The sequence below is a fragment of the Varanus komodoensis genome, unplaced genomic scaffold, assembly GCF_004798865.1.
Source record: "Varanus komodoensis strain SLA01 unplaced genomic scaffold, ASM479886v1 scaffold55, whole genome shotgun sequence".
Classification (NCBI taxonomy): Eukaryota; Metazoa; Chordata; class Lepidosauria; order Squamata; family Varanidae; genus Varanus; species Varanus komodoensis.
The window spans coordinates 3,071,343-3,082,960 of NW_025336157.1; the positions used below are offsets into that span (position 1 = coordinate 3,071,343).

General features: G+C 52.6%; 1 protein-coding gene across 1 annotated transcript; it reads right to left on the reverse strand.

The window, feature by feature from the left end:
- Positions 1-1,194: 1,194 nt before the first annotated feature.
- Positions 1,195-11,596, reverse strand: SLC3A2 (solute carrier family 3 member 2). Its single transcript, XM_044448778.1, has 10 exons — positions 11,489-11,596; positions 10,348-10,800; positions 8,342-8,515; positions 8,125-8,225; positions 7,733-7,801; positions 6,613-6,677; positions 5,208-5,412; positions 4,708-4,851; positions 2,955-3,068; positions 1,195-2,365 (listed from the first exon to the last, which is right to left on the reverse strand). Exons 2-10 carry the CDS (start codon positions 10,790-10,792, stop codon positions 2,021-2,023), a joined length of 1,662 nt encoding a protein of 553 aa, XP_044304713.1. The 5' UTR covers positions 10,793-10,800; positions 11,489-11,596; the 3' UTR covers positions 1,195-2,020.
- Between the last annotated feature and the right edge of the window lie 22 nt (positions 11,597-11,618).

Sequence of the window (11,618 nt, forward strand, 5' to 3'; positions counted from 1 at the left end):
GGGAGAAGAGTTAAGTTTGGCATGTGTGTGTTCTACTAGTAAAACGAGCAGTAAAGCTTTACTGCTTGCAAGTTAAGTAGCTAGGGAATGTGGAGGTGCCACGATTTAAAATTGTGCATTTAAAATGGATCATTCTGCATCAATAGAGTTTAACACTTGGCATCTTGGTGCATGTACTGGTTTGTTCTGTAATTTCTTAATATTTTCTTCCTGTGGACATAGGAAAGGGGAAGCTACAGCTCCTCTAATCAACTTTCTCTGCGGCTTCCAAGATTGTCTCAGCATGTTTTCCAGCCTATCTTTATAGCTGTCAATATTGCTGGGGAACATTGATTTAGAAAAAAGAAAATAAAGTCGACTCTTAGGCTCTTGAATTCTTCACCCCTGCCCTAACTGCACACCTGAACAATGAATGCGTAGATTGGGAAACTGACCTGCCTAAGAACAGGGTTGCTTTCGGCTTGTCAGACTTAAATTTTCATTAGAGGCCCAAGATCCAGCGACCTGGCATGCTCCTGCCACTCAAAATTCTCCTCCACTTGGTTTCCTCTCCAAGCTTTCTTCAATTCAGTAATAGAATTAAGGATGGTAGCAGAAGGATCTGCCTAGTTCAATCCCCGTGTCATCCACACACACATGCTGGGCACCATTTCTTTCAATTCCTCGTGTGGGCATGGCATGCATTATCTAAATCCAAGTAGCATGGCTTGTTGGAGGGGGAAAGCAGAGGTAACCTGTGGGTTATTTGAGGGTTATTTTCGTGCTCCAGCAAACTATACCACCCAAGTATGGAGGACACAAGTCCCATCCAGCTGCATTGCCCAGCACATGCTGTGGCTTGTTGAAGATGTGGAAACTGTGCCAGTTTAACTGGGAGTCTGCAATTCTTGCAGGTCGTCTGCGATTCTAGAGACCAACTTTCTGTCCACTCGCAGCTCAATTTACATCGATTCTTCTCTGTCCTGTTTACAGAGATTGAATGGCTGGGTACCAAGCTCAGCTAACACTCTCACAAGAGGGTGAAAGTACAAATCAAGTACAGGAATGTCTCCTTAACGCTGAATGGAGGTAAAATTGAAACACCCCCCACCCCCCTGCCACTGAACAGAAGAAGGGATTTATTCCACGTATTTATGATGGCTGTGCTGCTGGAATGGTACATGACAGAAGTCAAAAAGTAGACAGGGAGAGAGAGAGAGAGAGAGGGGAAGGGGCACATTTATTGAATTTGCTCCATGAGTCTTCAACAGTATTGGACACCCCCCCATCCCCCTCAGCCTGATGCCCCCCCCCCCCGAAGAGTTGGGCTGCAACCTCCGTGTGGCTTGATGGGGTTTGTAGCCCAGCTCATCTGGAGGGGCACCAGGTGGGGGAGGACGGTGGGGTGTGGGGAGCTGGTATCAGTGAACGAAACTCACACTCAAAGCACCCCTGCAGCGAACCCCGTTCTGACTGGGTTGGTACAAAGGCCGAGAAGGGCATGTCGTGTGGATTTTGTAGAAGCCCAGTCAGCTTGAGCATCAGCTCTGAGCAGAACATTTGCCCAGTTGTTATTAAAAAAAACACATACACACATATACCCCAAATCCACACATACATAACGCATTAGAATGTTTTCTTGGGGCGAGGTGGGACATTTCTGTTACCAGTGCAGGAGTGAGGGGAAGCTCTGGCTCTCCAGGTGTTCTTGGGCTCCCAAGCCCCATCAGCCCCAGCCTACACAGTCTGCGGCCCCTAATAAACAAAGTGACAACCTAGCAACGTCTGGAGGGCCGTGGGTTCCCCTCCCCTGCTGGGGAGCCTCTTTCCCCACATACCGGCAGGTCAAGGAATGTATGAAAGAGTGAAGAAACAAGGAAGCCAAGGGCAAAAAGGAAATGGACACAAGTGAGGTCAGGATGACGGAAGGGGAGAGGGAAAGATGGGTGCTAAGATGGCTTCCTTCGAGGCACTCTGGGACCGCCTCCATTCTCTGTCCCCCAGCACAGCCGCACAGGGATGGGGGAGGTCTGGAGAGACGCTAGGCCACGTACATGAAGCTGAGCATCAGCCCTTCCGAGGGACCCAGCCGGAGGTCCTGGAGGCCCAGCTGCTGCTTCTCCCGCTCTGGATGCGTGCTGAGCTCCACGGCGAGAGTGTCTGGGAGGTGAGGGTGCGTCAGGGTGACGATGCTCTCCGTGGGCGCCCAGTTGAGCACCACCAGGAAGCGCATGTTCTGGTCCCAAACACGCAGGTATGCCAGGACGGCTGGGTTCGTGCTCTGGGCTAAGTAAAAGTCCCCGTGGAGGAGGGAGCGCTCCTTGCCCCGCAGTTCACTCAGCTGCTGGAAGAACGCCAAGACTGAGGCCTTGTTGCCCCGCTGCGTCTGTAGTTGCAGTGAAGAGGAAAGGACAGAGAGACATTAACTCAGGATATTCACCATTTCTAGCGCTCTTTCACATCCAGGGACAAGTTTCCTGCTCTTTATTTCCACCAAATGGTGATGCTTCAAGCAGCTAATTAAATAAAAAAATCCAGAGCAAAACCTGAATTTTCATTAAAATACTATGAATAACAACAAAATGCAATAGAAGAAATAAACAGCTTCAAGCAGTTGGGGTGGCGGGGGAACCCTTCAGTGGCCAACCAGCTTCTGTCCCAAAGGCTTGTCTGAATACAAGCACATTTGCCTGCTGGGGGAAGGCCGGTGAGTCTCCCTCACCAGGGGCAGCCACTGAGAAGGCCCTGTCTTGCATGCCCCCCAAAATGCCTTGGATAGTGGTGGGGCTGAGAGAATGACCACCCAAGCAAATCTTGAAACATTTCTAGGAAAAGGCGCGGTGCATCGCCTCAGCTGTAAAAACATACTTCTGGCCACTGCCGAGCCCCAACAGCTCAAGGGAGCGCCGCTCGCCAAGCCAAAAATCTCTCCACGCCCTCCTCCTACCGCAGACTCCGGCTTCTGCCCTCCTCACCTGCACCGTGACGTCGCTGGCCGTTTTGTTCGTCTGCGGCTGCTGCGCCCCTTTCGAGAAGCCGAAGTTGGCTGTGTTGTCCCACTGCATGCGGATGAGACTGGATGCGGCAGGCTGTGTGGCGAAAACGGCGGCGGTGAGCAAGCGAAGCCCCCAAATGCAACCCGGTCCTGCGCCCCCACCACCCACAAATCCAGTGTACGGGAAGCCACTGCAGATCATTCTAGACTTCTTGGTCTTGCAAGGAAGTGCGTGCAGGTGAGCTGCACTGCCGAAATCCCGTTGGATCCCTGATACTCATTCTAATACCAGGCATGTTGCACCGTGGGAACACACGTTCCTTAGTGTTTGCCTGCTTTCAAGCAAGAGTTTGAAAAGTGACATTCCCACAAGGGATGTGGGTTGGGAGAGTCAGGGCTGCTGACCCAGCCCCACATCGCCAGAGTTCTGCTGCCCATGGAATGCTTCTGAAAACGCCCCCCCCACACACACACACACACCGCTCCTTTGGTGTCCACCCACGGAGCAGCTGGACCGTGTTCACAGAGCTCCTACTGGGAGCCATGGGAAATGGGGCACAGTGGAGACTTCTGGAATTATTTCTTCCGCTGCCAAGGTTTATGTTTATCAGAAGAATATTGAAGGCTTTTGGCAAGGAAGCGTTTGGCAAGGGATCATCCAGAGGCAGGGGGCAAGGACAGCTGCTTGCCCTCTTGGATACTGTACAAGTTCACAGACATTTCCAACTTCCTGACCACTTCCAACTTCCCAGGGCCCCAGGCCTTATTCCGATTTCCCCAGCCCTCCTATAGGAGTGTTGCGTGCATTTTTCCACATTTATGATGCAAGCAAAACAGCTGAAAGGCAGGCCTCAGAAATAAAGGGGAATAATTTCTGCCTTAGCCATGGATGGACCAGTGGAAGAAACTTGGATCTGCCAGGAAACTAAGTCATATTATCCCTTGACTTGGAAATAACGGGTCAAGATCCATGTGCGTCTACCAGTGTGTTGGTAGGGATAAGCTATGGTGAATCAGCTGACTACACTCTGCACATGGGCAGATACTCTGCCTATATATAATCCGGAGCTATTCAAAAACAGGTTCCAGGGAAAAACACCGGCCCAGATTTAGCCCACATCTGTCTGGAAACTGCTATACAAGTTTCTCCTTCCTTTGGATCATGCTTAATTGCGGGTGTTTGGCAGGTGCTGGCCCCACTGACAGCCAGTTGGGTGGGTCAAAAGGTGGACTGCGGGACCCAGGTGCCTCAAGACTGGTCACTCCCAACATATCTACTTCATAGGCATGCTGTCATGAGGATAAATCAGACCTATAGAAGCTGGCCTGGGTTCCTGACAAGAGGAAAAAGGCAAGCTATAAATGTCACGTAATATTAAGGAGCAGGGGGTTCTTTATGAAGCATTGCTTCTGACCAAGCACAGTGTCTTTCCTCACCCAGCACCTGCTTTTTCCTGCCCTCCCAGGACTGGATAAAAGCTCTGGGTTCAAGGTCATGCCAACCACTCTTTTTCAACCAGGGCTTAAAAATAAAAACTTCTCGGTTCTCTGAGGATCTCACGTTTTCATCGTAAAGTAGCCTCATGGGCAGGCCTTGCGGCTGCAGCATAAAATACACGGAGGCGGCCAGAGGCAAAATTATCCCCTTTCTGAAGCCTTCTGGTGACACGTTCTCAAAGCGCCCCCGCCAAGCCATGTCCGCACCTCCAGGGGATTCAGGCATGGCCCCTTACCTTGCCCGGCAAGTCCCGTAGGCCGATCTCATCGCCGTAGTCTGTGAAGGGCGTCCCAGGGAGCGTGTAGAGGAGCAGGTGATACAAGCGAAGGAGGTGCTCGCCCATCGAGTTGGCCAAATGCCCGACATCGGGTCTCCCCACCTGCCGAGAGATAGCCGGTTAGTGTCCAAGGAAATAAATACAGTATTTTAACAGGCTGGTTCCCAAACAGTCGCCCAACGCTTTCTCGTCACCATGGCCAAAAACATCCGGTTTGATCGTGCAGAGGATGAACCTATTTATTTGTAAGCCGCCCCGAGGCTTCGGCGAATGGGGCGGCCTAGAAATTTTCTAAATAAATTTTCTGAATGAATGAATGAATGAATGACCTTCCCTGACACTTGGTATTCCCATCACTCTGAAATAGGGAGTGTGAAATACGGAGTCTTACCTCCCCTTCTCTCCCCCCCACCTCCACACGCACTCAAACCGGTTGGATCCCAAAGCCAGCAACTCACACTCCAGCCGGACCATTTGTCCCCAGCTTCTTGAATGTACTGGGAGATCATGAGACCAGCAGCGGCCCCTCGTGAGGCCTTATCTTGGTCGTTTTTCACCAGCCCCTGAAGGTACGGGCTGGTCAGAAGATCTGGGCCGATGGTCTCATTGAGCAGAGAGAATATGCCTTTGGTGTCTTGCTCATGTGTGGATGCAATCAGTACCCTGTGGAAGGAGAACGAGAGAGAAAGGTTGGAACACCTGCATTAGAGGCCAGCTTTGCAAAATTCTCAGCCGAGCTGACATTGGCAGCAGAGCAGAAAAGGTGGAGCTCTCCCAGCTGCTCAAAAAAAGAATTGAAATAGTATCGGACACGTGGCTACATTTTCTGAGAGGATACACGCTTGTTTAAAACAAAGAAGACAAGGTGAAGCTTAGTTCTGGTCTTGGGGCTGCAGGCAGAGGCGAGCCTTGAAGGATTCGGAGGCCTGGGAGCCACATCGAAGACTTTCGACACCTTTTTATTCCTCACCGCAAAACCAGCTACACCGAACTAGCAAAGCCAATGGCAGAATCACGCAAGGCAACATTATGTCCAATAAATAGGCCGCAAATTTCTGGAAATGCATGTTTTCCTTGTTTAAACATAAAAAGGGCTGTGCCACATCAGACCAGAGTCCTATCTGTGCTGCTGTTCTGTAAGAAAACATTCTCAGGATGGCTCACCATTTAAGACTGGCTTGAACTAACAAATACATTCAGAAAAATCAAAGGCCTTCGAAAATAAAGTCACAGTATCTAGTGACCTTCAGTACACCTTGTAGTAAATGTTAGACTTTGGCTTCCATCTTCCCACAGTTTGATTATGCATCGTGGGACAACGTGTTGTGAGCACAAGCCTCTGCATGTTCAAATAGAAAAAGTTCTAACGTCTGTAAGATGTTTTCTGCCTAAACATGCCCCTGTTCCTTGTGTCTGTCCTAAATTTCCCATCATTCATCTTCATTGAGTGAGCCTCTCTCCCTTACCCACTTTCTTCATATGGTGCATAATTTTATATACCTCCAATTTTATATGTCCCCTCCACCCCTCACAATTCAACTTTCTTGCAAGGAAAGGAAATCCCAGAAGACTGCAACGGGGATCTTCTGGATGGCCCTTTTCTGCAATACCCCCAGCTTTACAATATCCTTTTGGAGGTGCCGTGACCGGAATTGTGCACAAGTTCCAGGCTGCGCTACCCACTTACAGGAAGGCCCACTGGCCGTTTGCCTTGGTGAGTTCCACATGCCTTGGACACGGGTGGAACCAGCCCGACAGAATACATGTTACAGTGGCACTCCCCCAAACTAGTGCCCTCGGGGTCTGTGGCCGTGCTGGCTGGGGATGACGGGAGCCGTGGACCAGCCCGAGCTGGGTGCCTACCTGACATGGTCGTCAGTGCTGTGCTGTTTAGTCAGATTCTTCCAGTCACTGAGGATCTGGGAATCCTGAGAAAGGAACACGCCAGGTGAGCGATACCGGGCTCCTAGAAGCGCCTCCCATCGCCTGCCTGCCCTCGCTTCCTCCCCCTGCAAGGAAGCTGCCCCCCAACACCCCCCTGGAAAGGGGACTGTTAATCCCTCCATGTTAAGGCGAGGAACAAAAGGCACCCCAGTGCTGCTACCACAAACCCCCGCAAAGGTTCGCTGAAGCAGACGGGGAGGCAGGGCACAGCCATTTGGCCCCTGCACTTCCCTTGTGCCCCACCCATTCCCTTCCCCATTGCCATTGGGCCGGGGGGGGGGGAACACACCGCCCCTGCGAGGGAGGGGTAGCATTTCCTAGAAGGCTTGAAATGAATGGACATGCTCGTTTTCAGAAGGAGAAAAGTCTGCAGGCTTTTCTGTTGGGTTTCTGCTTGTCCCTAGCAGCACTAAAGGCAGGGCCCAGGGGAGGAGCATCAATGGGTCAGTGGGTCAAGGGGAAGATATTGTATATTCTTGGAGGAAAGGCAGGGCATGACTCTCACATAACCCCAGTCCTCTACCAGCTTCACTGGCTCCCCATCGAAGTCCGGGCTCAATTCAAGGTGCTGGTTATCACCTACAAAGCCCTGAATGGCTTGGGACCTGGATACCTAAAGGAACGCCTTCTTCCATATTTGCCCTCCCGCCCCCTGAGATCGGCAGCAGAGACCCTCCTCCGGGAGCCCTCAGGGAGAGACCTTAGGAGGGTGAGTACCCACAGCAGGGCTTTCTCGGCGGTGGCGCCCCACCTGTGGAATGCGCTCCCCAGAGAGGTCCGCCTGGCGCCGTCGTTATTTGTTTTTCAGCGCCAGGCCAAGACCTTTTTATTTAAACCATATTTTAACAACTGTTAATATTATTTATTGGTTTTAATTCTACAGCCAGGGTGAATCTGGATTTTATGTGTACTATTTACATGCTTTGTTTGTTTATTGTATTGGAAGCCGTCCCGAGGCTCATGCGAATGGGACGGCATACAAAAAGTCCAAGTAAGTAATAAATAAATAACAAGTATATAAGCAGATAGAACCACATACGTTTAGAAGCTCGATACTTCCAATCTGGATCCCGGATACCCCCTCCTTCAGCCAGAAATCAATGGCTTCCTGCGGGTTGGAAAGCAAGAACAGGATCAGGAAAAGCGTTCAGGCATCAGATGTGACCGTGGAAAGTTTAATTGCAGATGTGTTGGTGGATCCCTCCGCATCAGCCCCTGCACGGGCATTAGCCCAAATGACTCTTCCATTCCCTTCTCACTTTGTGATTCAATATGGATTTTAACTTAGCAGAATTTTACACATTTTATTTCTTGTTGAGGTAGGGTAACTTCATCTGTGTGGCTGATATATCCTGATAAACCCTCCAGATGTGCTGCCCACCCCTGGACCACGTGACGCTCTGCCCTTCAAAAGCCCCTCCCTCTACTCGCCTTCATTTTGTTCTGGAGGTCCGTGTTGCTAAGAATGCTTTGATTAAACCAAGGGGACTGGCCTTGATAGTTGGGCGTCAGGTCCAAGACCACCTTCAGGCCTGGAAAGAGAAGATCAGCCCATTAAAATATCGGAAAGCGGCTCCTGAACACTCCAGAGAGAGACCACGCGAGCCGCTGCGAGGGATCCAGCCGCTGCAAAAACCTGCTCCCTTACCCTTCTTCTTGGCCGCCCGCAGGACATCCTGGAAATCGGCCAGCGTGCCCAGGTCGGCATCGACAGCTCGCAGGTCAGTTCCGGCCTGGTCATCTGCAGGGTTGACGTGAAGTGGGCCGATCACCAAACCTTTCACTTTGAGCGAACTTAAGTAATCCATCTGCAGTTTCAGACCTAAGCAGCAGCAGAAAACGAAGTAAAAAGTGTTGAGCTCGGTATAAAAGGAGGAGATTAGAAGGTAAGAGCAGGACAGGGCGGGGGTGGGGGACCAAACTCTGAGCTCTTAGTTACAAAAAATAAAATGGATCCTGTGGCCAAAACCAACAAAAACAAAAGAGGGAAGAAACACATTGCTATATAAATAAAGCAATAAATAATACCCAAAAGGGGGCACCGTTTTCAATAGAAATTGATATGCTGATTTGTATATGCATAGTTGAGAGTTGTATCTATTTTCAATTGTACTGTTTTAAATAAATAAATGAATAAATAAATAATTGCTGGAATTTAAATGGAAATGCAACACTGTAGGGAAGACTCTGACTGGGACCGCTATCCAGGCCCTGCTGACTCTGGATGGGCAACGCTAGGGTTGGGCACCCCATCCCAACGGAAGGCTATCTGAGCGCTAAAGCTCTCAATATAAAAAAAGCTTCTAGCCCTCAAGGCTGTAAAGAAGGACTTGAAAAGTACATTTCAGATGCTGGGGGGCAGAAGCTGTGGAAGGTAATAAATTTTTTAAATCAAGGAAGTCTTTGGCATGTAAAAACAAGTTGGCTGTGTGCTGCTTTTATTCTTATTTTTATGTGATTTTAACACATCTGTTTTAGGATTGTTTTCAGAACATTTTTTTTTTAAATACAAAAATAGTTCTTATTCTCATTAAGAACCAGGAGAGTCGTTTCCTGCATGTTTAGGCAGAAAAAAAATCCCAGACACTGCATTATCCAGCCAGCCGTGAAGCCCTAGGGTTTAATTCTGCCTGAACCACTGCTTGGTTTTTCCCTTGTCCTCGTTGGGGACGCTTTAGAGTCCCCTGGTTTAACTTTTAGGAGGTCAAGGCAATGAGGGGGCTAAGCTTGTCCAATCAGGGGCTTGGGCAGGTAGCATACGAAGCATCAAACCGCTTTGGGGTAACCTCAAATTTCCACCCATGCCGTCACGTCACGGGGAGGAGGAAAAGAGAGAGCCTGAGGGAAAGGGAAGTAGTGAGGCCGTGGAAGCCTTTTCACCCAGCCGCTACCGCCACCCCCAGCTGAGTCAGCGTTGCTGACGTCAGGCGCTGATGAAACAAAGGCCAGCGATTACTCCAAAAACCTAAGCCGGATGAAACCGGCTGCTTGAGAAGTCTGGCTGGCACGGCTGGGCTGCCCAGGGCCAGGCTGCAGGAACCAGCCAGCGTTTCTTTAGCAGCGGGGAGGCGGCGGGGGAGAGAAGGCAGCGGCAGGTGATAGGTCACATGTACCCAGAGTACTGCTGAGCACAGGAGAAAAAGGCTCGGGGAGGTCCTGATCCAGCCTGGAGGTCCACCTTGTTTGCTCTTCAGATGTCAAAAGTTCTGGTTTTGAAAGAACAGGCCAGTGGGGATTTTTGTTTAAATTTGAGGGGAAGGAGCAAGATCTCGTGGGTGGGGGGGGGGGGGCAAGCAGGCAGGCAGGCGGCCAAAGCGCTGGAGTTATGTTCGGAGTGCCTCCTGTTGTTTCTCCGGCGGTCTGGGGCCAGCCTTTGGGCGAGGGGGGCAGCCTCCGAGGGACAAGAGTAACTTTTCCCTCCGGGTTAGTTAATCACTCATTCCAGAGGGGAATGATTAAATCGGGCGAGGGGGGGAGTGATGCCCCACAGGATGGGCTTACTCAAGTGTGGCACCCTCCGAGCTGTCGGGAGGGGATGGGAGCTGAAGCTGCTCAGCCCGTTTGGGGGAAAGCCGGCCTGCGGGAAAGGGTGGCCACGAGCTGGGCTTCTGGGCTCGCCATCCTTCCCTGCCTCCGCTTCCGCTCAGGGCTCACCTGCCAGGTCGCCCACGCCGTCGCTTGCAGAGTCCTGGAACGCCTCCACCTTCGGGATGCGGTACATGCCCCCTTTCTGCCACCACTCCTGCTTGGGGAGGTCCTTGCAGCGGGGGGCCTGCACGATGATGACGATGGCCCCCGCTAGCATGCCCAGCCAGCCCAGCCAGAAGAGGATCAGGAGGGCCCAGCGGGTGCGCACCCACCCGGGGGTGCTGGCCACCTGCAGCAGCTCTTCCTTGGAGAGGCCGGTGAACTTGGCCGTGGCTTCGCCCCCTTCCTCCTCTTCCTCGGCCACCTTCACCTTCACCACCCCGTTCTTCTCGCCAGGGGAGCCGGCCAGGGGGGACGAGGCGTTCATGGGCTGCTTCTCCATGTCCATCTCGTTCAGCTCCACATCCTTCATGTCCACCTCCGTGGCAGGGGTGCCTCCTGGGGAGCTCATAATGTCGCCTGGGGCGGGCAGGAAAGCAGAGCGAGACCCATCAGAACAGGAGCGGAAGGCAAGGCTCATGGAGGGCTCACGTTCTGGCTGCCAAGGCTTGCACTGACTTGGGGGGTGCGCCAGCTGTGCGCTTCAGAACCCCACATTCGGGCATGTTCAAAGCAGTGTCTCCCGGTCGCCCCCCCCCCCACCGCAGCCTCCCTCGCTGGCCAACAGGGGGGAGAGCGGGGCCCGATCAAGGGGGCAGGATTCCTTCAGCAGCCTCAAGCCCAGGACCCCTTCTTTTAAAAAGCCAGGCTTTCCCAGCCCGAGGCAGCCCCAGGTCTTCCAAATCGAGCATGGACAGTGCTCAGCCTCCACGGTTAAAAAAAAGAGGGGGTTACTCAATGCACGATTAAAACATGTGATGAACACGCGGACCCCTCCACACACACACCCCTTCCCGCCAGCCGGGTCAAAGAATCCCCCCAAGCCCATGCTGGGGGGCTACATTCACACGTGCTCCACCCCCCCCCGCGCGGGAACCACTGGAAGGGGCGAGGGGGCGGCTGCCGGGTGGAAGGTTCATTCCCCTGGAGGGGGGGCTCCCCCATCCGCGCGCCTTCAGCCCAAAAGGGCGCCCCCCCCCCGAAGCCCCGCCGCGCGGTTGGACGCGCGGGGCCACCGGGCTTGGCGGGCCTCCGCGGGCGCCGCTACCTGCAAGCCTCCGCCGTGCGTGCGTGCGTGCGGCGCGGTGCGGTGCGGGCTCTGGCGACGCGCTGGCGCTCCGACTTGCCCCGCTCTGCCCCGCGAGCTCGCCGGCCGGCAGCCTAGTAGCGCGGCGCCC

What these genes read in the sequence shown, in the direction of transcription:
- SLC3A2 (XM_044448778.1), bottom strand. Translation starts at nt 10,792, where the DNA reads ATGAGCTCCCCAGGAGGCACCCCTGCCACGGAGGTGGACATGAAGGAT. An exon ending in CGGCGTGGGCGACCTGGCAG is followed by an intron (nt 8,516 to 10,347) that starts GTGAGCCCTGAG and finishes GCTGCTGCTTAG; the next exon opens with GTCTGAAACTGCAGATGGAT. An exon ending in TACGGGACTTGCCGGGCAAG is followed by an intron (nt 3,069 to 4,707) that starts GTAAGGGGCCAT and finishes TTCGCCACACAG; the next exon opens with CCTGCCGCATCCAGTCTCAT.